The 26,758-nt window shown below is 40.9% G+C and overlaps 1 protein-coding gene across 1 annotated transcript in view; it reads left to right on the top strand.

The window, feature by feature from the left end:
* VAV2 (vav guanine nucleotide exchange factor 2) overlaps positions 1–26,758 on the top strand; it is a gene marked incomplete in the record, with an annotated part of 409,366 nt that overhangs the window by 280,907 nt on the left and 101,701 nt on the right. Inside the window, 1 exon segment of the mRNA XM_036750644.1 lies at positions 24,593–24,661. Coding sequence (XP_036606539.1) covers positions 24,593–24,661 — 69 coding nt within the window.

Here is a 26,758-nt window from a genome sequence, read left to right as displayed (position 1 = left end):
ATTTCTTTGAGGTAAGTAAGGCAATCAGTCTTCTACCAAATGGAGCTCAGAGAGGGGAGGGTCACAATGCAAGTTAATAGTGCAGACACTTACAGCCTTATACGTGGAACTATTGCAATAGGTTGCTGGTTGGTCTCCCTAACCAAAGTTAGTCCTCACTCCAGTCCATCCTCCACTCAGCTGTTGAATTGATCATCTTAAAGCTCAGGTCTGACAATGTCACTCGTTATTCAACAAACTCCAATGGCTCCCTATTAATGCCAGGATCTAAATCTTCAATTCATACTTTATATATCTTATTACATAGTTGTTTGCATGTTCTTTCTCCCAGTGAGCTTCTTGAGAGCAAGAACTGGGTTTTTTGTGGGATTTGTTTGTTTGTTTTTGCATTTACTTTGTATCCCCAGCACTTAGTAGAGGGCCTGGCATTTGGTAGATATGTGATTGATTCTTGTTTACTTGATTCCAGACTAGAAACCAAATCTGATTCCCTGTTCAGTTTTTTGTGGACCTCACCAGTCTGTACTCCATTCCTTCTCTGTAAAATGAGGAGTTGGACTAGATAGTCTCCTATATGGTCATGTATTTTTAAATCTGGCCAGACTGGCTTTCTTACTGTTCCTTATATCCAGCACTTCCATTTGCCAGTTTTGCTGTTTGCACATTGTGTCCCCCATTCCTGTAATGCACATGCTCCTGACCTCCAGCTCTTAGAACCTTTAATTTTTTCAATGAATGAATGAATGAAAAAGCATTTATTAAACACTTATTCTTCACAGTCACTTCTCTGCTCTATTGCTTTGGGGCTCAGGAAGGAAGCAGGACCACTGATATGCAGGCAGTCCTACTCCAAAGGCTCTTAGATTTAGTCTGGGACTATCTCTATTGGAGTCTTAAGGAGAGGTGGCAGTTGCGGTGATGGCGTGGTTTGACTTGCCTGGTATGAGCTGCCCCTCTCTCTTTCTGTCTCTCTGTCTCCCTCCCTGTCTTCTCTCTCTCTCCCTGTTTCTCTCTCTCTCTCTGTCTGTCTCTGTCTCTCTTTCTGCTTCAGCTAGGATAGCTTGTCTGCCCCTTCTCTACTGGAGTTGTTTGGAGTTGTTTTCTTGAATAATGCCTGTGGGGGTTGGCTGTACCCATTCTGGGGAGAGCCGAGATTCCCAAGGCTTTTGGGTTTTTAAATATCTCCCTTTGGTTCTCAAGCAAGGTGGTTGTCCAGGGGCTGTTGGTGTTGGTGGTAAGTAGACTTGCCTGGCCAAGTCAACTTCTATCTCTCCCTTCAGGTGTCTTGCTGCTTCAGTTAGGCTAGTTTCCTTGCCCCAGCTTAAGCATCATTCTATCCTGATGATCCCAGCTGCTAGCACCCTCGTTGTCAAGATTATCTTGCATTTATTTTGTGGGCCTATTTATTGTCTATACCTATTCATATTGTCTGCTTTAATTGAATATGAGCTTTTTGAAAACAGGGACTGTTTTGCTATTGTCTTTAAATTTCCAGTGCCTACCACCATTCCTGGCATGCTGTAGACACTTAACAAATGCTTGCAGATTGACTGGTTTTAGATAATGTCTTTTGAACTCCCCTATTCCATGTGTATGCTCCACTGTCCCTTCTAACTCTGGCATCCTTGACTGACTCAGTTTCCTTTTCTATTTCAGGCTTCTTTTAGTGGAATTAACTTTACAACAGTAACATAGCAGCTACAGGCTGTCAAAAATACCAGATTAGCACAAAATTCCATCGTCTTTCCTTTCTCTGTTTTGTTGCCAGAAGGTCCAGATTACTAAAGAGAAATTGTCTGCTTGCGACCAGAACTGAAATGGTCTCTGATTAAATTTTGAATGAATGATTATCAGACTTCTCAGAGACCTCCCACATCCATTATTATGTCTCATTTGATTCTCAGCACACACTCTGTCAGATAGGCAGGGCAAGTAGTTTTAATTATTCCCATTTTACAGATAAGGTAACTGGGGCACGGCGAGTGACTTACTCAGAGACACATAGCTTAGTTTGTAACAGACCTGGGACTAGCCAGTGGGGAGAAGACACACAAGCTTTTGAATCCTAATCTCTTCCCTCCACAACATACTAGTTTCCTGGAACGGCTTCCAGACTTGTCATCCTTGAAATAAGATCCAGCATAAGTCTCCAAGCTTTAGATTTTTAACAAGATCTTTTTTTTTTTTACATTAAATTTGGGCTTGCCATATGGTCTATTTCTTCCGGTATTCCTAAAGAAGTGCTGGAACATGGAACCTGTGCCAGCATCTTGAGTTAAACATTGGTAGATGTCAAATAAACATTTTTTTTCCTCCTAACCCACGGTAATGTGCTAAAACATAAAATTATACAAGCTGCTCTTCTCTTTTGTCAGAGTGCCTAAAAATACACAGAGCAGATTACAACTCTGCCTAGACATTAATTGATCACCATTGGCCTATGGAGAGTCCTTACAGGTGAGAGAATGGCAGGGGAGGTGCTTTGAGAATAAGGCCTGGATGCTGACTTAACTTAGCATTAGAAATCTTGAAGTAAGCTGTTAACAGCACCTTTTAGGGCTGTTTCATGAGTAAAACAGCTATAAAAGTGGGCCAGAAAGTTTTGTTTCCTATAGCTGTCTGAATATTCCATGGCTTAAGCATTTCAGACCATATTTTTAAAAATCCTGAAGCTATGTGTTGAAGCCCCTTCCCTTAAGCACCCTGCCAATCAGAGGGAAAAACCTGGGGTGGCATTCTGAGATGGGGAGATGGGTGTTTCTAATTCTGTCAGTGACTTCTCACTCTGGGGCTGGAGCAGGAAGCCTGGTGGCTTTCAGGAATCACTCTCAGCCGCACTTTGTTGTGCAAGCTTAGATGTGGAGGCGCCTCGCCGTTTGAGTGTAGGACTGCCAGCGATCAGCTATGTAGTCCAAGAACCTGTTTTTGCAGATGGGTGATCCATGGCATAGTAAGTTAGCCACAGAGTCAGGCTTTCAACCCAGGCCCCCTGACTCCCCTTTAAGACTCTTTACTATTGTGAAGCCTAGTGTGAGCAATGTAAAATTCCTCATAAAACTGACTCAAATAGGAGCAGATGAGGAAGGAAGCAAGGACATTATTTAGTTGCAGGAATGACTCAGTGACTGCGACTGATTCAGTAGGATGCAGGATCTTGAACTGAAAGAGATTTCAAAGGCCATCAAGTCAACTTAGCTGAGTTTTTTTTTTTTTGGCAGGGGGAGGTTGTTGTTGGGTTTTTTAGTTGTTGTTTGTTTTTGTTTTTTAGAGGCAAACAGAGTTAAGGGACTTGCTCAGTGTCACACAGCTAGTAAGTATCTGAGGTCAAATTTGAATTCAAGTCTTCCTGATTCCAGGGCTGGTGCACTGTGCCACCTGGCTGCCCCTCATCAGGTCAACTTGGACTTAATGTTCTGAGTCATGGGTTCAGCCCCCAAGGCTGATGCTCACTACTTGTGTGACCTTAAGCAAGCCTGAAAGCTTCTCTTATCCTCAGTTGCCTCATCTGAAAAATGGGGGCATTGGACTAAATGGACTTTGAGTCCCTTCCAACTCTGCCTTTGATCCTAAGGCATAATGATCTTGGGTTCTTAGTCCAACCCTCTTCCCCCTCCCCCTCCCTTGTGCAGATGAGGAAAATGGGGCCCAGAGAAGTTAAGTGACTTGCCCAAGGACACAGAAGTGGCTATCATCAGGGGATTATAGAATGCTTTACATGTGTGTCTAGTTGAGGAGCAGCTAGTTGGTACAGTAGGCAAAGCCCTGTGATGTCACTGGTCTTCTTCGAAAACAAGACAAACAGCAACCCACCCAGGCCTACTTCCACCAGGAAGGTGTCTGACTTTAGATATAGCCCTTTTCAAAATTAACCTGTTCCATGTCTTTTCTGTCAGGGTCCTACCTTCTCTTGATAAACTAGCCCTTTCCCACATGTTTACCCCTACCGGGTGATATATTATTGACCTTTCAGAAACTCAGTGTCATGACCCAAAGGAACAGCTCCAATGGGAATTTCAGAAATTGCGCGATGCTTATGCAGGGGATGATTTGGGAGTAGGTGGAGGCTTATGGCAACATTTCTACTTTACCCTATAGATAATTCGTATCCATCTTAAACATAAAATATATACTGGCTACACAAAATAGCTTTCATTAATGATATCTGTGAGCAGCTAGGTGGCACACTGTCTAGAACACTGGGTGGGAGTCAGGAAGAATCCAACCTTAGACACTTCCTAGCTGTGTAACCCTGGACAAGTCACTTAACCCTGTTTGCCTCAGTTTCCTCATTTGTAAAATGAGCTGGAAAAAGAAATGGCAAATCATTTCAGTATCTTTGCCAAGAAAACCCCAGATAGGGTCATGCAGAGTCAGACATAAATGAAATAATTAAACAACAGTAACAAGAGATATCTGTCAATTAATTACTCTGTGATCTTGGACAAGTCGTTTAACACTTTCTGGGCCTCAGCTTCTTTAACAAGAAAATATAACAACTAAGTCAATATGCCACTGGCAGGGATCCTTATGTCTAGACTAGTGGCCCCTGCTTCTAGTTGAGTTTCACACTCCTGCACTAGATGACCTTGAAGAAGCTCTCTTTCAACTGGTAAAAGCCAATGATTCAAGAAAACTGTACGATACAGAGGAATGAGCAGAGGACTGAGGAGACAATGGACCTTGGGTCTAACCCCACCTCCACCCTTGACATCTGTGTGACCTGGGGGAGGTCATTTCTCCCCTCTAGGCCTCAGTTTCTATAGGTAGGTTTTAACAAAAGCTTTCATTTAGATGTTCTTTAAGGTCCCTTTGAGCACCATCATTATTGATTCTAGTTCTCTGCTCCCAGGTCTCTTATGGCTTGGACCTTCCAATGCTCTGAATGCAGAAGCATTTGTAAAAATGGAATTCTTTGTGGGTGTGTAGTTCCTTTTGAGAGAGTTGGGAATTTTAAGCACATCCGTGACAAGAGGTCCTGAATATGTATTTAGCAGCACTGTTTTTTTAAATAATTAATTTTTTTTCGTTTTCAGCATTCACTTCCATAAGATTTTGAGTTTTAAATTTTCTCCCCTTCCCTTTCCTCTCCCCCTCCACAAGATGGTATGCAATCTGATATAGGCTCTCCCTATATATTCATATTAAACATATTTTCACATTAGTCGTGATGTAAAGAATTGGAACTAATGGGAGGAACCAGGAGAAAGAAGAAACAAAATAAAACAACAAAAGAAAAGGAATAAGAATAGTATGCTTCCACCTGCATTCAGACTCCAAAGTTCATTCTCTGGATGTGGATAGCATTTTCTGTTGTGAGTTTTTTGGAGTTGTCTTAGATCCTTGCATTGCTGAGAAGAGCTAAGTCTATCAAAGTCAGTCATCACACAGTATGGCTGTTACTGTGTACAATGTTCTCCTGGTTCTGCTCACTTCCCTCAGCATCAGTTCATATAAGTCTTTCCAGGTTTGTCTGAAGTTTGCCTGCTCATCATTTCTTATAGCACAATTGTATTCCATTACATTCATACACCACAATTTGTTCAGCTCTTCCCCCAGCTGATGGGCATCACCTCAACTTTTAATTCTTTAGCACTGTTTTTAATACCCAGTCTTTGGGGTCTGGCACCTGGCTCTGGTTAGAGTGTAAGGAGAAGTGTTCTGTAGCAGGAATATCCCAGGATTTCCTTTCCTGTATGGAAGGCTCTTTGGATACACATGAAACACTTAAGTATGGACATGATCTTGGCAGCTTCATGTGTGTCTCTTTGCACAGGCTGCAAAGATATGACAAAAAAGTTCTGCCAGTGGGGAGAACTTTCTCATTGCAGGAAAAAGGCCCTCAACACTGTTTCCATAGCTTCCAGTGGTTGCCTATCAGAGTTTCTGTTACCAGAACTGTGTTGGGAAAGGAAAAATGTGTTGAGCTGTCACTGATAACAAGAAGCAGCATGTTCCTGGAGCCCAATGAGACTCTAGGCCCCTCCTACCTGAGTGAATGAATGAAATGCCTACTATGTGCCACTCATTGTGCTGACTCCTTCTGGAGACACAAAGACAAAAAGGAAACTGATTCATTTTTGTCTTTGCTTCTCTTATGTGTAGCACAAAGCCCAGAATATAGTAGATTGATTGACAGGCCTCGCCTTTCAAAGCTTAGATTCTAATAGAAGAGACCTGTCAGGTAGATAGATGGGAGAGGTGGCCGGGGCTCTGTATAAAAAGAAAGATATCAGTTGCCCAAAGATGCATCTCTTCCTTCTATTGTTAAATAAGCCCGAATGACGGTGAAAACAGCCTTGTTTTTGTTACTGTTGTTGCTGTCCAGTGATTAAGCTGGAGTTGCGCTTGAAGTGTTATGCCCATATATTAGGGGGTTTGTTGGAGGCATTTGGACACTTCTGGAAGTTGGACTCCAGTCATAGCTATAACTAGGAATTTTACGCTTAGGGCAAAGACCATAGACTATACCAGGCAGGAGAGGGGCAGCAAACATGTTTGTGTATATATGTGTATGTAGCTATAAACCCTGGAATACTGGTTACAAGGTTGGGGAGGGAAAGTGGAGGAGCTCATCCTGTCTTACCATCTGCTAGCTTTCTGTTTTGACTAATTTCTCGTGCTAACTAGATGCTAAGTCTGCATTATTTCTATATTGCTGAAGGACTGCATGTGCCATCAGCACCCTGGAACATAGTTCTGATTGCTCCTCCCTATTTACTACTTTGCTTCCATTTATTGCCTGATGACCCTTCCCATCTAGAATGGGTGTGCTGCTCTATCGAGAAGAGAAATGCAGTTCTTCCATTTCGCTTTGACAGTTGGATGTATTTAGCAGGGTATTCTGATGTGCCAGTGCCTTCCAGCCAATTAGGAGACAGGGACCCCAGGTGATGCTTTAAATAATTAAGTGGATTCTGCTGAGTCCTTCAGGCTGAGGCTTTTGATTTGTCTTTAAAGTTTGGCTTTATTTTCCCTGACAGACCAGTTCCCTGGCTCCTGGGAAATGGGAGTGTGCTAAGTTCTCGTGGTGCAAACCACTGAGTTGGCCGAGGGAATGAGGGTAAGGAAGAACTGACTATGTGTGCATTGTGGTGAAGTTAAGAGGACCCTGGACTGGGAGTCAGGAGACCCAGGTTCTAGTCTAGGCTTTGCTACTTCCTCAGCGAGTTTCCTTTTCTGTCAGATAAGGGGGGAGTGTGTGAAATGGGACTTTCCTTGCTCTAATACTAATAGCACATTTAGAGTGACTATTAAGGTTCTTTATTATATACTGTCCTTTATTATCCTTTAATGCTCTCATAATGTGTATGCCACAATTCCATGGGTGGGTGCTGAACTCCTTCTTGCAGGTTTGACAGCCCCCTTAGCACCCAGGGCAGTGCTGGCTTTGTTAGGTGCTTAACACAGCACTGTTGATTGAGCCTTTGAGGATGTTACCAGATAGGTGGAGGCATCAAAGTCAGCTGTGGTGCTGAGTTCTAGAGTTTTGGCCTCAGGCTCCTTATAGGTGAGTAAATGTGTTCTCAAAAGCTATGCCAACAAAGCCCAAACTTTGACAGGTTTTAGAAAGCTTGGAAGATTTTAGGCATAGGTATGATGACATCCAGGCTATGTATCCACCCACTGATTACCAGCTTAAATAAATTAGGAAACGTTCCTCACCAAAGGCCCAGCAATTCAATTCGACCCAACTAACATTTATTCAGAATATACATCAGTATGAGAACCTCACCACTTTGCAGAAATGGGCGAGTATGAATATGGAATACTACATATCATGTCAAACTTTTTCAATACATTAGTTTTGCTAAACTGGGTTTTTCTCTTCCTCTTTTTTATTCTTTGCTATAATGAATGGCTCTTTAGGAGAGGAAGTGGAGAAGGATGCATTGGGAAATGTAGGTAATATAAAAACAAAAGGGTATCAATAGACAGTTTTAAAAAGACAATTTTTTAAAAGACCATATTTAAATTGTACTAAGTTCTGGGTATATAAAGATAAATACAATTCAGTCTTTGTCCTTAGGAAACTTGCATTCGACTGGACGTGTATAATAATATGTGCACAGTTAAGTAAGTACAAGGTAATTTGAGAGATGAAAGGACAGCAAGGGGGATAAGAAAAAATTTCACAAAGGAGATGGTACTTGGACTGAGCCTTTAAGGAAGATAGGGATTTTAAGAGGTAAGGAGAAAATATCAGTGGCGTGAGAAACAGCCTGTGCAAAAGCAGGGAGGTCACGATTGACTATAATTTTAAGGAATAGCTAGGAGGTTAACATGAATGAGAGAGAGAATACATAAAAGGAAATAATAATGAAGCATATATTGAAAGGTAGGAGACAGCCAGGTTGCATTTTATCATAGAGGCAGTGGGGAGCCATTGGATATTTTTGAACATATGAGTAACATGGTTGGACTTTTGTCTTGGGCATATTGAAATGGTAACCAGGTGGAGGATGGAATGGGGAGAGAACACACTGGAAGCAAGAAGACCAATTAGGAGGCTATTGGCAAAGTCCTGATGAAGTCGATGATGGCCTGAAGTCAACTGTGTGAGTAGTTAGAAAAGAATGGGTGCTGTGAAGGAAGATTTGACAAGATTTGGCTCCTGATTGGATATGGGTGATGAAGGATGAAGGCAAAAGAAGAGTCACATGTGACTCAGATTGCGAACCTGGTTGCCTGGAAGGATGGTAATACCCTCAACAGAAATAGTGAAATTTGGAGGCGAGATGGGGAGAAGATAACAAGTTCTGTCACAGACATGAATTTGAGGTGCCTGCAGGACATTTCAGTGGAGATATTCAGGTGGTTGGTGATACAGGACTACAACCTCGAAGAGAGATCAGGGATGTGGAACTGGATATATAAATTTGGGAGTTATCTACATTCAGATCAATCAATCGAAAAGTAAATAATTGTTAGAGTCCTTCTCTTTGTCAGGCACTGTGCTAGGTTGTGGAGATTCAAATACAAAGAATAAATTAAAAACTCTTACCCACAAGGAACTTATATTCCATCAGAAAAGACAACAATTACATAAATAAATGTGTTTGTGAGTGTGTGTGATAAATATAAATTATATAAATATATATGTATAGATAGATAGTTTGTTCTGTACAAAGTAGTTCATGACCAAAGTATAGAGAGGATTACAGAATATAAAATGGAAATTATTGATTTCATGTAACTCAAATTTTTGCACAAATAAATCCAATTCAACTAAGATTAGAAAGGAATCAATTAATTTATATATATATATGTATATACATGCATATATATGTACACACATTCATATACATATATGTATAACCCTAACCCCTACCCCTAAACCCTATACGTATACATGCTGTGTGTGTGTGTGTGTGTGTGTGTGTGTGTGTGTGTGTATGTATGTTTTCAGCAAGTTTCTCTGGTAAGGCGTCATTTCCAAGATACATCAGTAACTCATTCAAATTTATAAAAATAGGAGCCATTTTCTAATTGCTAAATGATCTAAGAATGTGAACACATTGTTCTCAAGGGAAGAAACCCAATCTATCTATAGTCATATTTTAAAAAATGTTCCAAATCCCACTATTAGTTAGAAAAATGTAAATTAAAACACCTTTGAAGTTCTACCTCATACCCCTCAGATTGGTAAAGCTGACCAAAAAAAAAAAGAAAATGACAAGTATCAGAGAGGCTGCAGGAAAATAGGCACATTGTTGTATTATGGGTGAATTCATCCAACCAGGCAATTTGGAACTATACCTAAATGTTATTAGGTCTTTATTAGGTGGTATTTATTAGGTATTTATTAGGTGGTCTTTGATTCAGTAACACTGCTATCCCCAGAGAGGTCACAGAAAGAGGAAATGGAATTATATGTACAAAAGTATTTACTGTGGTTCTTTTTGTGGTACCGAAGAACTGGAAAGTAAGGGTAGTGCTCATCAGTTGGGGAATAGCTGAACAAATAATGATATATGAATGGAATGGAATGTTTTTGTGCTATAAGAATCAAAGAGACAGTTTTAAAGAGAGCTGGGAACCCTTGTGTGGACTAATGCAGAGCGAAACGAACGGACCCAGAAGGACAATTTATGCTATAACATCAATATGTTATCAACTCTGATCAGTGAAATAGTCAAGTATGATTCTGGACTGGTGAAGAAGAATGCTACTCATTTTATGACAGAGGATAGACCGATATGCAGAATGAGAAATGCGTTTTCTGACCTGGTGAACGTCCAGGAATTTGTTTTGCCTGGTATGCTTACATGACACATATCTTCTCCAGTACCAAAGCTGGTGGCCAGTGAAACAGTGTCTTCCAGAGGGAGATAGGTCTCTATTAACACCATAATATGAAAAGAGAATAAGAGGAGGAAGAAGGGGACTTTAACAACAGATCAAGCATTCCAGAAGGCACATTGGAATGGGAAAGCAGAAGTGTGTGAAGATTGTTTCTGAATTGAGGTGGATAAGGATGAGAAAATGGGAAGAGGCCACACAGAAAAGCAACCTTTGCCCTATCAGAGAGGTTGACTGATTCAAAGGGATAAGATAGAGTTAGTTGATCATAGTCCTGTGATGATTGAACCTTGTCTGTGGATGAGAAACACCCATAGTGTTCACTTCCAAAGCATAAGGAGAGCTGGGAGGGAGAGAAGGGGGAACATCGGGGAGCTCCATCCAGGTACCTGGGTCAACAACTTAAGCCCCTTTTGGAGCAAGCTCTCTGGGACATTTATTAAGCCCTACTGTGTCAAGCCTGGTGTGGGGCTCTGAGAATACAGAGACAAATAGGAAACAGTCTGTACCCTCAAGGAGGGCAGATAAAGACTTTGTCATATGAAGACTGAGATATAGCAACTTGTGGAAATGTCAGGGGAGACCACAGTAATGAAAGCATAGCTGTCTTGGAAGTTAGCTATAAGAGTAGATGAGACATACGGTGCTTAGCCCCTGGAAGAACTTGGTGCAATGAGTGGACATTCTTCAGAGGCGAAGTTAAGCTTGACGTAAGGGAAAACACTAATAATTACAGCTTTCCCCAAGTGTTAATGGTTGCCTGGGAGAACCTGAGGAACATCTTTAAGTAAAGGCTGAGTGACCACTGGTCAGCTAGGAAGATAATTCCAGTTCAGCTGTAGGTTACACTTTGATAGCTACTGCTATCCCTTCCATCTATATGATTCTGTGAATAATAGCTGGTGCTTGTACTATATTTTAAAGTTTGCAAAGAGTTTTACATACATTATCTCATTTGAGATCATATATGATCTCACCTCATTCCTTGAAGAAATATTCTGGGTGGAGGTGGGCTGCTTAGTTCCCAGCTGTGATGGAGAGAGAACTCACTGTTCTCTTAGGCCAGGTCTACAGGTGACAAGTGGAGTGAAAAATCAAAGCAATTACACGGGCAATTCAGAATTCAATTTTTTTTCCTCTCTTGTCTGGATATTTCAGATGCAATTATTTTTGGTAAGGATTATCTAGATGTAATTACTTTGATGATCTTTTACATTTTGTAGCTATAAATATAGCTTTGGGGATTTATATAAATATGTTTCTTACAGGAGGTAAAGGGCACCGAATCTGGATGCAGAGGACTTGGGTTCAAATCGTCTCTGTGTGATCTTGGGAAAGTCATTTAACCTCTTTGAGCTTCAGTTTCCTCTGAGGGGGTTGAATGAAATGATTTGAGAACTATCTTCTACTTTATTATCATCATCCTTATCATCAAAGCTAGCATGGCATATCTATATCTCTATACAGTTTGCTAAGTGCCTTACAAATACTGTTTCATTTTATCCTTTGAACAACCCTGGAAAGGACGTGTTATTATTCCTGTTTGACAAATGAGGAAACTGAAGCAAACAGGGTTCAAATGACATATCCAGGGTCACATGACTAGTGTCTGATTTCATCCTGACTCTGGATCCAGCACTTTTTAGACTGCTACACAGATCTGCCTCTAGATGTAGGATCCAATTAATACTCCCCTTAGATGTTTGTAGCTTGCTGTCGCCATTAGGCAAAATATTTCTCTTCTTATGGTTCAGACTGTAGTAAACTTTGGAGCTTCCATGCTTTGCTTCCTTGAAGATTTTCTATTCTGCTGTTCATCTTTCTCAGGGAGTCTATGGGTGGCCTTACTGGAATTTCTACTGGGTAGTAGAACTATCTAGTATGTACCTCATGTAGATACACTTGGTTTCTTCTCTTTCTGTTTTCTCATTTCTTTTAGCTTAGGACAGTGCCTCGCATATAGTAGGTGCTTAATAAATACTTGTTGATTTGACTTAAACTGTTGCTTTACTGGGCAGGGGGGAGAAAGCTAGGGATGGATTGAATAGTGGAGAGAGGCACTCTGTGTGTGTGTGTGTGTGTGTGTTTGTATGTGTGTGTGTGTGTGTGCATATGGGTGTGTGATTTTCATGATACTGTTCCCTCCTGGTTTTCCTCCTACGTTTCTGACTGATTTTTATTAGTCAGATCTTTCTAAGTCATCATTGATCACTGTGAGTGTCCCCTAAAATCTGTTCTAGACCCTCTTCTCTTCTCCCTCTACACTATTTTACTTGATAATCTCACCAGCTCCTATGGATTCAACTATCATCTCTGTGCTGATGATTCTCAGATCTATTTGTTCAGTCCTGTCTTCACACCCGACCTCCAGTTTTGTTTCTCCAACTGCCTATTGGACATCTTGAACCAGATACAAAACTGAATTCATTTTCTTTAGCCCAAACCTTCCCCTCTTCCTGACTTCACTATTAATGTCAAGGGCACCGCTATCTTCCAAGTCACCCAGCCTGGAAACCTAGGTGTGTCATTCTGGACTCCTCACTCTTTCTCACTCCCCATATCCAATTAGTTGTCAAGGCCTGTCAATTCCACCTTCATGATATCTCTTGTATATACCTCCTTTTCTCCCTTGGCACTGCCACTGATGCAGATCCTTATTGCCTGATGTCTAGACTATTGTAGAAATACTCTTCAGCTGGGGGTCTCCCTGCCTCAAATCTCTTCCCATTCCAGTCCACCCTTTAGTCAACTGTCAAAGTGATCTTCCTTTAAGAAGACTTCTGACCATGTCACCTCCCTATTCAGTAAACTCCAGTGGTCTCCTATTAATTTTGGGATCAAATATAAAATTCTCTGGCATTCAAAGTTCTTCATAAGCTGTCCCTCTTCTACCTTTTCCAGTTTTTTTAGATCTTGCTACTGCACTGTTAGTAAACTTGAAAAGGCTACAAGCCAAGACTAAAGTGGAGGGAGAATTGGTATATATTTTTTGTTTGCAGATGATTGTGCACTCAGTAACAAAATAAGTATTCATTCTCTGCCTCTTATGCTAATCTTGGTGTAACAATTAACGACAAGAAAACACAGGTGCTCCACCAGCCTGCATCACATCATCCATATGTGGAGCCAGCAGTTATAGCAATGGAGAAATTTTGAATTCTGTGGATAAATTCACTTACCTTGGCAGTATGCTTTCCAGGGATGTCCACATAAATGATGAGGTTCACCCAAGCATTTCCAGAGTTAGCTCGGTGTTTGGGAGGCTGTGAATGAAGGTATTGGGGAGAGGTATTAGACTGACTACCAAAATGAAGGTCTACTGAGCCATTGTGCTGACTTCATTCTTGTATGCCTGTGAAACCTGGATGGCATACCAGTGCCATGCCAGGATACTGAATCACTTCCATTTGAATTATCTTGGGAAGATTCTAAAGATCACCTGGCAAGATAAGGTACCAGACACTGAGGTCCTTTCTCCAGCCAAACTGGCAAGCATTCAAACTCTGCTGCAGATGGGTTGGCCATGTTGTTTGCATGCCAAATGTACATTTGCCTAAAAGACTATTTTTTGGAGAATTCACACGAGGCAAGTAAGTGCTCACACGGTGGTCAGAAGAAGTGATAAAAGGACAGGGTCTCTGAAGAACTTTGGAATTGATTGTGTGACATGGGAGAAACTCAGCTCTATGAGCAAAGCAGAATTGCAGTAGTTGAAAAGAAAAGCAAGATGTGCAAATTTAGAGACATATTCAAATGGATTATTTATGCCCTCCCAGTGGTAGAGTCTTCTAAGCTTCTATTAGTCTGATTAGCCAGTCGGACACACTGTGACCTGATACCAACATGGTGATGATGTCATTTTGGTCCTCTTCAAGAATGGACAACAACCAACCACCACCTTGCTCCCCAACTTGTACTCTGTGATTCAGTGATGCTGGCCTCCTTGTTCCTCAGACAAGACTCTCCATCTCCTGACTCCCTGCAATTTGACTGGCTGGCTCCACTCCTATAATTCTCTTTCCTCATCTCTACTCCTGGCTTCTTTCAAATCCCAACTAAAGTCCCACTTCCTACAAGAAGACTTTCCTTTCCTTCATATCCCCAGAACCTGGCACATGGTGGGTACTTAATAAATGCATAGTGACTTGATGTGTATATTTATATAGATATATTGTGATTGGGAGTGGAGGTAAATATTTAAAGAAAGACATTGTGGTCCAGAACTGGAAATTGAAGGATACCCATTGATTGGGGAATGACTGAACAAGCTGTGGTACATGAATGTAATGGAATAGTATTGTGCTATAAGAAATCATGAGCAGACAGACTTCAGAAAAACCTGGACTTACATGAACTGATGCTGAGTGAAATGAGCAGAACCAGAATATCATACACAATAACAGTCACATTGCATTGTGACTGACTTTGATAGACTCAGCTCTTCTCAGCAATGCAAGGATCTAAGACAACTCCAAGACTCATGATGGAAAATGCCATCCATATCCAGAGAAAGAAATATGGAGTCTGAATGCAGATCCAAGCAGACTGTTTGCTCTCTTTTTTTGTTTTTTCTTTCTCATGGTTCCTTCCATTTATTCTGATTCTTCTATACAACATGACTAATGTGAAAATATGTTTAATATAAATTTATATGTAGAGCCTATATCCAATTGCATGCCATCTTTAGGAGGGGGGAGGGGAAGGAAGTGGAGAAAATTTAAAACCTGTGATAGTGAATGTTGAAAACTAAAAATAAATTAATTTAAAAGAAAAGACATTGGCAAAATTAGAGCCTTTCTGAAAAATGTGCGATCACGTTTGGGAAGAGTCCCAGTGACCAACATCTGTTGATCAGTTGAAAGAATTAAGAGTGTTTAATCTGAAGTAAAGAAGGATTGGTACCTGAGATTGGGGTGGGGAGACAAGACCAGATTGTAGTCTTAAAGTGTTTGAAGAGCCAGCACAGAGAAAAAGGATTAGACTTGGTTCAAAAGTGGGGAATGAGGAAAAATGAGTAGAAGTCTGAGACCATCCACGTAGGCCAGGAAGGTTCTTCAGAGCTCATGTAGGCTAATTTTCTCACTTTACAGGTGAAGAATAGCCCCAGGGAAGTTAGGTGACTTGCCCAAGGTCACAAAAGTAATAAATATCAAAGAGGGGTTTGAACCCAAGTTCTCTGACTTCAGAACCAGTACTCTGTCCACTATACCAGTCTGCCTTGTAGGAAAACTTCCTATAACCGGTAGTTATATAAGAGTAGAAGGACTGCTCAGAAGTTGAAAGTCCCTCAGAAACCTATCACTGGAAGCGCGCCCCCCCCCCCCCCCAACCTACCCAGCAAAGTTCATTTGTTTCCTGCTTGAGTGTGTATTGGATTAAATGATTTCTGGGGTCCCTTCTAAGTCTTAAGATTCTGTGCTTGGAACATTCCAGTGAATGCTTAGGTATGTTATAGAGGGAAAGATTTTGAGAAACGCTGTCATTGGGATGTTGTCAGAGGCAAACTGCAGTCCTAGCAGGAGGGAAGAGCTATCAAATTCAGTACAACCTCACTAAGTCCATCTTTTCTAGCAGCAGAGAAACCACCTTCCTACTGCCCCATGTTTTAAATGCTGAAAATATTTATTTATGCCATCACCAAGTGGCTAGGAATGGACCTGAAGGAGCTATGCAAATCAGTAACATTCTTAGTGCTTTTTTTTTTTTTTGCATTAAGTGGGGTGGGGAGGGGGCAGAATCCTATTTCTTTGGTGGGACTTCCCTCTTTGTCTCTGGGAAAGAACATGCTCTTGAGAGAAGATACTAAAAACTCAATAGCAGAACCTTCTGCAGAAAGTTAAAATGAGACTTTAAATGCCATACAAAATCAAGGGATAGGTACAGATCCATCTCCTTTTCTGAAGCCAGATCTTAGCTCTTCACTAAGAGAAATGGGTCATAAAAGCTGGTGCCAAGCAGGATTTCCAAGCTCCTTTTGAATAATCTCTCTTCTCTGCAGGTATCCTAAAATGATTAAGCGTCTGGCTTATATTTAATAATGCAGAAGTGTCCACAGCCAGGCACGTATTATTGAATTGAGCTCTGTACCTAAGGAGTTGGTATTGAAGGGCATATAAAGAGCCAGTCAGGAGATTAATCAAATCTCATAGCACTGTGTAACCCAAATGTTTTTTTTTCCCCTATATTAGCGGCTGCCTTGTGAAATATTAATTTAAGGCCTACTGGTGGATCATATTTCCTGTTGAATTGCTCCTTTTTATTTTAATGTTTGAGGTCATGGGATCTGCACTAAAGCCCTGCAATAAGTGTATCCTTCCTCCACTCCCTTTAGAGCACCCTGATAACGCTGTCCCTTTAGAGAGGACCTCCCTGGATTTTGAACTCCATAGTAAATTCTCATTTGCTGTTTTAGTCCTTGTCCTTCAAACAAAATCCCATTTCATATCTTTTGTCAACTCAACAACCTCTTGTATTTGTCTTTTAAAAATAGTGTCAGCCAGCCCTAATTGTTCATTTAGAATTCAAGACATTTCATTGAGCATTTTTTAATCTTAAAAATTGATACCTTTTGTTTTCATATCACCCTCCTTTCCAAATATATTCCTCCTCCCCTACCTAGAGAGCCATTCCTTGTAATAGAATAAAAAAAGAAAGTGGGGGGGGGAGAAAAAGAAAAGTAACTGAGTTTGTAGGTGCAATGTTTCATGTTCTTGGTCCCTTGTTTCTTGAAGAAATGAAGGTGTATTTTCTCTTCTTTGGGGCTAAGCTTGGCTATCATAAAAGTAGATAATATTATTTAGGTTAATTTGTTGTGGTTCTTCCCATTTATACTGTCATAATGGTGTGTATTATTTTCCTGATCCTATTTTTTTTCTTTTGTATCAGTCTATCCCCTACTCCTCTATATTCTTCATGTTCATCATTTTTCCATTGCATTCATATTCCATACGCTCATGATATTCCTCAATATCTACTGTCCAAAAAAACCCCCATACCATTTATTTAAATTTGTATTGCTATCTCTTGTTTTTGCCTCTCCTCCATTTCCCTGCATACCCTTCCCCACCCCTTCCTCTCCCAGAAAGAACAATGAATAAAAAATGGAAAAATGAAAGGAAAAAAAGGGTCAGCGAAACCAATGACCACAAGTCTGACATTATATGTAACATTCCAAACCCATTGATACACCCTCATTTCTCTTGTTTAGGCCCCAGCTTAGACATTGTAATTTCATGACTTTCCATTTCTTTGTTTTTGTTTGTTTTCTTTGTCCTGTTTACATGTTGCCATTTTGTTTCTGTCTACTTTTTCCCCTTTAGGAGTTAAGTTCCTTGAACCTTTCTGTCTTCAGCACAATGCCTGTCATTTAGTAAGAGCTTAATAAACACTTGTTAATGGATTAATCATCCTTATGTCTCCCCAAGTTTCTCTGTGTTCATCATATTCATTGTTTCTTAGTATATTCATGTGTCACAACTTGTTGTTTAGTTTTTTTTTTTTCACTCCTGTCTGACTCTTCATGACCCCATTTGGGGTTTTCTTGGCAAAGATACTGGAGTAGTTGGTCATTTCCTTCTCCAGCTCATTTTACTGATGAGGAAACTGAGGCAAACGGTTAAATTCCTAGCCCAGGGTCACATAGCTAGTAAGTGTCTGAGGCTGGATTTGAACTCAGGTCTTCCTGTGCTACCTATCTGCCACAAACTTATTTAGCCATTTCTCAATTTTCTTTCCAATTCATTATGGGTATTTACTTTTCCCCCTTCTTAATCTTTTAAAAAAGAGAGAAAATATATTTTCTTTTCAGCTCCAAATTCTCTCCTAACGACCATCCCGCTATCTTTCCACTGAGAAAACAAGAAAACATAAACCTATTATAAACAATTCCCACATTACTGTGTCTCCTCCCAAATATTTCAATCTGCACTCTTGAGTCTGTCACCTCTCTGTCTGGAGATGAGTAGCATGTTTCATCATGAATCCTTCACAATCATGGTTCATTGTTATATTCCTAAATCTTTCAAAGTTTTTGTTTTTATAGTATTGTTATTGTATAAATTATCCTCCTGGAATTCAGAAGCTCACTTCATTTTGCATAATCTTCCCGTTTTTCTCTAAAACTATCTCTTTCATAATTTCTAACAGCACAATAGAGTTCCATCACATATACCGTAACTTGTTTAGCCATTCCCCAATTGATGGGCATTCCCTCAGTTTCCAGGTTTTTTGCTACCAGGAAAAGAGCTGCTATCAGTATAGGACATATGGGTCCTTTTCCTCTTTCTTTGATCTCCTTGGGATACATACGTAGTAGAAGTGTCACTGGGTTGAAGGATATCCACAGTTTAATAGCTTTTTGGGGTATATTTCCAAATGGCTTTCCTGGACTAGCTCACAGCTCCACCAACAGTGCATTAGCCTACCTGTTTCCTCACAGTCCCTCCAGTGTGTTACTTTTCTTTTCTGTCATTTTCAGTATCTACTTTCTATAAGCATTTATCACATACCTATTATGTGCAAAGCAGTGTCCTAAGTGTTGGATACACAAAGACAGAAATGACAACAAACTGTCTCCAAGGAGTTTATGTTGGACCTCAGAGAATATTTGAGGGCCATTTGAATGAATGCTTAATCTAATTGTCCCTTGTTTTGGGGCTTAATTCTTGTTTGTGAGAGATTTCTTTAGTTGGGTTGGGTATTGCCATCTTGATAGCCAGGTGGAGATTCAACTTTCTGGTGGGAAGTTATCCAGCCCATATGCGGCATTGCCAGCACACCCAAATGCATCAGCTTCTCAGGGTTCTGGGGAAATGTGTGTATTTCAGAGGGCAGTGGAAGAGCCTGGTGCCGATGTAGAGACGAAAGCTCTTAACATGGAGCTTGGATTAAATGAAAAGGTCAGGGTGAAATTTTTTCATTTCAGTTCCCAGGGAGGGATTTTGAGTGAGAAATGCAATTTTTTTTTTCCTTGGAAGTAGGCATAGGTAAGGGGAGAATCATTTTAATTCTCCTTAGCTACTAGGGCAGACTAAGGTTTCCCTGTTTCTGTTCTGTAATCATCTTCTATGTAAGTATCTATTGTCTCCTGCATTAGAATCCCTGAGGCCCTCAAGGACAGGGAGCATTTTCAGTTTTTCTTTGTATCCCCAGTGCTGTGCTTTGCTCTGGCAAAGGAAGCACTGAATAAGAATAAAGGCTTGTTGATTGATTGATAGAACTCAAATGGAAAGGTTGGTTTCTTAGAGACATGGCCTAAGGAAGCATATCCCTAGAAAGGGTCCTGATAGAATGGGAGGAAAATACCAAATTCTCTCAGAACTCAGCTATTCAAACTAGATGACAACATTTTCAAGTATTTAATCCCATGACACTTTCCTTTGTGCTTGGTTGGGGGGGTCAGCTAATACTTGAAATACTTCATTAAATCAATAAAGCATCAGGTTGTTAATCATCTACTTAGAGAGGGTATTTGCATAAGTTTGGGCTATTATTATTATTATTAATTGGATTTTTTATTTTCAGTTTACAACACCCAGCTAATATTATTATTATTTTGTATGGGAGGGAGGCACCAAGTTATGTGTTAAGTGGGATAAAAAAATAGATAAATCTATGCCTTGTACCTTCTCCCCCCATGGCCTAGAATTATACCGGCACATAGTAGATATTTAAGAAATGTTTGTTGAATGAATGAATTGAATGAAGACAGTGGGTGAATCATTAATCAGAATCATTAACAAACTACTTATTGGATGAAGTTTGTTAGGAAAAGGGAGGAAAGCGATCAGGTCATTAGCAGAGGATTAGGTGTGCGCGTGCCTTTGAAGACAAAAGGGTATGGAGTCAAAGAAGATGGAGAGAAAGAAAAAGCTAAGAGAGGGCAGCATAGACTTTGGAACAAGGATGACAGGATTCTAAATCTCTTTGTTGGTGATAAACCAAATTGGGTCCTTCAAAGCTATCCTGTTGTGGCTTTAATTTGTGACATGGATGTGATGTAGCAAGCCTGTCCAAATATTCTATGTGTGAATGTTTTCTTTTTTTCCCCTCCTATTAAATCAGAGACAATATGCTGTAAAGCCTCTCAGTAGGAGAAGACACAACAAAGGAGTGGCTTTTGATCATCTCCATATGCTTTCTCAAGATGGATTTTTGTAATTCCTTCCAGGGAATGTTTCCTCCACCACCCGTCCGTGTTTTGTTTGTCATTGTTCCTCGAGAAGGACACATACTGTTCATGGTCAGTTGCTTCCCTGACTTTCCCCTTTGCATGAGTTTCAAGCTGTCCAGGGAAATCAGAGCTTTCAATTTCAAGAAAGAGAAATAGCACTTCTCCCTTCTTACCCTGCTTACAACAGAATTTAATGGTAGTTGTAGCTGCAGTACAAATTGGTTGGATTATGATTCCTCTTTCTCTTCTTCCTCTCTGGGATTTGTTGCTCCGAATAGCGATGTTAGAATAGAAGTACTAAAGATTTTATGGGAGACAATAGAATTCTTTTGACTTTACTATTCCTAATTTATTTCTGCTGGGGCTGGGAAGTTGAATTAGACAGCAAACTTGTGCGTAAGTTAAGGAACTGAAAAATGAAAGAAAAAGATAAACTTTTCAATACAAAGCCTCTTAGAAAAGATTGGCTGATTGAAATTTTTCTTAAATTACTGTAGTGTTTCATTTTAGGAATGAATAGATTATTCAGTTATTACAGTTGGAAGGACCCTTGGAGGACCACTCTTCAGTGGTAAAATATAGTACAAAGAGCATTTGACCACCTGGACCAGTATCCTGAAACGTGGACCTGCACTCCACATAGAGATCTGTGAAAATCTAGATCCTAGCCTTTAGTCCCTGTGTAAATGAATTCACTCATCTTTGCAGGTCTAGCCCTAGGGCCCAACCCAGTTGAGTGATAACAGATATGTGCAAATTAGTCCACCATATCTGGCTGGACCTAGACCCCAGAGCATGTCAGCATCTGTTTGCCATCTCTCTCTACCTTATACCTTTCTGCCTTCCTGGAACAAAATACCCCATATCTTATCACCACTCTCTTGTATGTGTTGCCTTCAAGCTCCTTGAGGACAGGGACTAAATATATAAATATATATTTATATAATATGTAATATATATAAAACTATATAAATAAATATATAAATAAATGTGAAAATATATTCCCAGCACTTAGCACAATAACTGGCACAGTAAATGTTGTCCTTTTTTCATTCATTCATTCATTTGTTGTCAGAGGACTTGATTTGGAGTCCGATCATGCTGCTTACTTGTGTGACCTTAGGCACATCACCTTCTTTTCAGGAGTCTGAGTTTCATCATATGTAATATGAAGGTAATGGATCAGACAAGGTTTTAGATCCCTTTAGTTGTGAAGGATGTTGTCTGCCACATGTCGTTTTTGTTGTTGAGGTTGTTGAGTCATGTCGGACTCTTCATTATCCCATTTGGGGTTTTCTTGGCAGAAATACTAGAGTCATTTGCCATTTCCTTCTCTGGCTCATTTCATAGATGAGGAACTGAGGCAAACTGGGTTAAGTGACTTGACTAGAGTCACACAGCTAGTAAGTCTCTGAGGCCAGATATGAAGGGGAGGAGAGGAAGAAGTGGGAGAGAAAATAAATACTTCTTAATTCAAAAATTAAAATCAAAGTTACATTTAAAAGAAAAGAGGGAAGGGACTATGAGTTTATTTGGGAATGGGATGAATGGACACCTGAACCAGTGGCTGGAAGGATTTTTAAAAGTATCCATGTCAGAAAGAAGGTCTGGAAGGCCCTGTCCATGGAAACTTTGTGACTTCTGTGTCACTCAGGCCATGGGCAGTTCCTGTAGAGCTGGAAGAAGCAGGCCTAGGCCGAATTGGCTGAGCTCAGTATCCCTTGGATTCCTATCCAGCCACTGAGAAATGTCAGTCTGGTGATACTATGAGAAATCCCAGCTGACATCTGGAATAGAGTGCAAACCTTCATGACTGGGCTGTGGCTCTTCTTCTGGGCAACTGAGCAGCCAAAGGCTTCTTACAACAGCATTGCTCCCCTGAGGCTGCTAGGAAATATTTGGTTTAATTAAAGGAACATTTTTTTCATCTCTTCTAGGTATTATTTGATCTTAAACTTATTGCTTTTGATTCATCCAGGAAAGTACCCTCTTTATTCCAATGTTTGATGTGGGCTTTCTCTTTTTCTCTCCCTCATCCCCCATCCCTAAGCAGCTTTTCTGAACAGCCAGGCGCCCCCCCCCCCCCCCAAGCCTTTCCGTCTCTGTGTTGAGCATGATTTTAGCCAGGCTTTATTGAAGGTCACATATGTTAGTGTGCAAAGAAAAAATAGCAGAACAAAGACAGGAGCCTAGTTCCTTCTGTTCTGCCCTTCTGCGACCCTAGACAATCAGCTTCTTCTAGGGCCTCAGTTTTCCATTTGTGAAATGAGCAGGTGGGACTAGATCCCCTTGCTTCTTGCTCTGATGTTCTGTGCTATGAGTTCTTTCTAGGTCGACCACTCTTTTATCCCTGTGCAATCTTATCTTATGTTCTGAGGTCCTGTGGTTCTTTGATTCTTATTGCTGCTTAGTTAGGGTCCTTCCTTTGGGACTTGTACAATAGGAATCCTGTTACTTGTACTCTGGTCTCCTAGAAAGTGGATGATGAACAAGTTACCATTTGTAAAAAAAAAAGTTCCGTGAACAGTCTCTTCAAAGAATTCTTGAATCAGTCATCAATGTATTGGTTTGGTAAACTTGCTGTTGGATTCCGGGTTCATTGTTGTCTCTGAGAATCTATTATTTGATCAACTGCTAAAAATAGAGGTGCTTTCTTCATCCCTTTCCTATACAAAGACTGCTTATTTACCTAGAACTTGTGATAGTCACCTGAATATGTACTGATTGACAAAACTATCCCTTGCCATTTTAAATTCCTGAAATCACTAAGGGAGCAAAACACTCTTTTCATCAAATGGAAATTTGTAAAAGCCAGGATCATGTGCCCCAAGCTATTCTTCTTCCTTTGAGATCTCTACTCTAACAATGTCCATTCAAGTAAAAGCCTTCAGACACAGAACCACAGGCCTTCATTGTTTATTCTTTTAACATATTTTTCACTGTTCAACTGCTATATATAAGGCCCTGTGCTAGGATTAGATCTTAATACACAGATTAAGAAGACATTAGTCATTGCCCCCTAGCCTAGGTGAAGAGACCAAATACATGGAATTACTGTAGCACAACACAGTAGGCAATAACTGCCATATAGCGTTTTGGTTTGTTGGCAAAGTGGTTAGTTTTGACACTGTTCAGATAGGCATTGCCATCACCCAGATTGTGGGAGTCCATCGTGGGCAGCCTCTCTGTTACAGCATGTTTGACCATCATTTAGCCCTACTTTTCCAGCAAACTCTAGCCACAGGAGCCCTGCAGCATCCAACAAAGCACTCAATGGAGGCTGAAGATGCAGAACTATAGAGGCTATAGCACTACTATTACTACCTAACCACTACCCCTAGCCCCAGCCCCTTTTGCTCTCCCACTCATCCTTTCATGGAGGAGCTTCCTCCTGGCATTCTTCCCAGCCACACATAGTGACAGGTAGCCTTCTGCATTGCTGCTATTCCTGCCCATGTCCTTCTTGCAATGCTTCCAGAGATGGTAAGAGGAGTAGGTGCTGAGGGAGATGAGTGAGATTTGCCTTTTGTCTCTTCTAGTCCAGGTTCCTCAGTCCACGTAAGCAAGCAGCCTAAGTCTTTGGCTGCCATTTTAAATATGGATGCCTGTACCACTTCCAAGCCTGAAAACACTTGGGAATCTGAAACATTTGTTTTTAGAAGTTGTTTCTTCATTGGTTAGTGCATAGAACAAACAAATTAGCATAATCCTGACCCCTTTTCCTTGGGTTGGGTGTGGGCATGGGAATAGAAAACTAATTTGAAACTACCCTAGTCTGGCTCAGGAGCCTGGCTCCCGTGGTAGAGCAAATATCTCTGGGCCTCAGTTTCCCCATCTGTAAAATAGGAAGAATTGATTTAAAATATCCCTGAGGTTCTTTTCACATCTTAATTTTATGACTCTGTTTCTATAACTATATTTATTCAGTCCTTTATGTTTACAAAATGCTTTCCTTACATAAACCTCATGAGACAGAGATGACAAAAACCATCCCTTTTTTTCTGAAAGAGGACACTCAGGGTCTCTTTAAAGGAGCCTGGTTCCCAAGGGGCAATTTGGTCTGTAAGCACCAGTGCCAGCGCAGAGGCTCTGCTAACCACAGATTTCTCTTTTCTCACACAGACCCTTCCCTTCAGAAGAGACCACAGAGAATGACGATGATGTATATCGGAGTTTGGAAGAGTTGGCTGAGTAAGTAGCTGGAGGAGGAGAAAAAAGGAGGAGGAACAAAGTTTCACTTTTTTGTTTCCTTCCGCTCACATTGAAATATTGCTGTCTGACTCAATGCAGAGTTTTTTCCTTTGATGATATTGCCTGGAGACTTTTGTACTATTGTAATCGCCCCCACTTTCCCATTGAAGAGCCCTGGGACACATAAATTCTAATAGATCTCAATTTATGGGCTTCTCAATGGAGGGTAATTGGGAGCCAAGGCCTTAGGGATAACTTTCTTAACATTAAATTCACCTCTAAATACCACAGGTTACACAGAACCTCTTTAGTAATTGAAACAGGAATTGGCTCAAGTCCCTCACCTTTGCAGCTCTGCATTTGCTAGAAGTGTTGGTGCAGATGGGGATTGAGCTTCCTGTAGGTCAGAAGTCTGCAACTTCTTCCAGAGCTTATCTTGTGCAAGAGAGAGTTCTGGAATATTCATCCAGATTTAAGCAAAGTCAGGGCTTTTCTGATATCTGACAGCCTGCAGGAATATATGAGCAGTGTCACCCAGCCCCATCCCAATCTCCCAAGACTGCTGCTCTCTTCTATACAGAAAGTCACCAAGACTGGTCTCCCTGGGTACCCTCCAGCTCCTCTGGGGAAATACACGATGAATCAGACATAGTCACTGGCTTTCACAGTCCTCCATTAGGGAAATTAATGACCTCAGAGGTCATCTAGCCCAATCCCTTCCCTACCATGTTACCAAATGTGAAGCGAGCTGCCCAAGGTCACAAAGACAATAAGATGGCAGAGCTCTGCTGAACCTGAAGTCCTCTTTCCATGGCACCACAATGCCTTTCGAGGATCATGGAGCAAAATGCCTTGTGGCCTCAGTTTCCCCATCTGTAAAATGAGAAGAATTGATTTGAAAGGTCCCTGAGTTCTTTTTCAGTCTCACATTTTACTGTATTTTTACTCTATAGTGACTGTTTACATTTATTCAGTCCTGTACAGTTACAAAATGCTTTCATTTACATAAACCCTAGATGAGGTAAATCATCCCCTTTTTCCAAAAGAGGAAACTGAGACCCAGGGATGTAAGGTATGTAATTTTCTCAGGGCCACACAGCAAAATTGATTTATGCTTCCCATAATCTGACAAGTGGTGGCTGCATAAGGATGGAACACAGTTCTCCCTGGTTGTGCCAGCTCTCCCCTGAGGAGCCATCTTAGAGGCACTGAAACATTAGAGATATGGATTAAGATGGACAGTGGCCAGCTCCCGTCCCCCTCTTGAGGAGGTATTCTTTCTGATCTTGCATGGATTTGCTGGCCTGAATGTCTAATCTGGCAATTGGATCTCAATCTCAATCTCTTGGATTTTGCTGCTCCACAGAAACTCTGGTCCTAGCCTGGCCTTGCCTTTTTGCTTACTTATGTTTTCTTCCCAACTTTGACCCTTCTCCTCTGCCTCAGGTGGAAATGACTGTTCCCTGACTTGGGACTTGGTCCACTCTCTTGAATGTACTGACCTGCTTTGGGTAGGATATGACAGTTAATGACAAAGCCTGGACTAATATACACACCCCTTGATACCTCACTCTGAGGTCTTTTCTTATACCAAATGTTACTGTGCAGGAGGCAGTTTGTTACATTGGATAGAATGCTGGGCTTGGAATCAGGAAGATCTGAGTTCAGGTTTTGATTCTCTATGACATTGGGAAAGTCACTTTCCCATTTTGGGCCTCCATTTCCTCATCTGTAAAAATGAGGAGATTGGACTTACTAGTCTTTAAAGTCTCTTCTAACTCTGTATCTATGATCCTGTAAGACCTGAGAATACCTGGTATAGAGTGCTTTGTAGGTTAGACAGAAGGCACTAGGGAAAGACCAGCAAATATTGTGATGGGTCATAAAAGAAGCCCTGGCATCCTGGGAAAAGAGTGATTGTATCTCTTTCTTCACACCTGGTTTTAGAGAATCACAGCTGTGCTCTTCTGGGTAGCTAGCTGCTGGGGCCTTAACTCAGCCATTGGTTGGATCCCTCCTTACTCTTATATTGAACCACGGTGACTGCAGCCCTGGGGAGATGTTGGTCAGCCTCCTTACCTCCTCAATCAATAATGT

This window comes from Trichosurus vulpecula, chromosome 3 (genome assembly GCF_011100635.1).
Source record: "Trichosurus vulpecula isolate mTriVul1 chromosome 3, mTriVul1.pri, whole genome shotgun sequence".
Classification (NCBI taxonomy): Eukaryota; Metazoa; Chordata; class Mammalia; order Diprotodontia; family Phalangeridae; genus Trichosurus; species Trichosurus vulpecula.
This window is presented reverse-complemented; position numbering and strand designations above follow the sequence as displayed.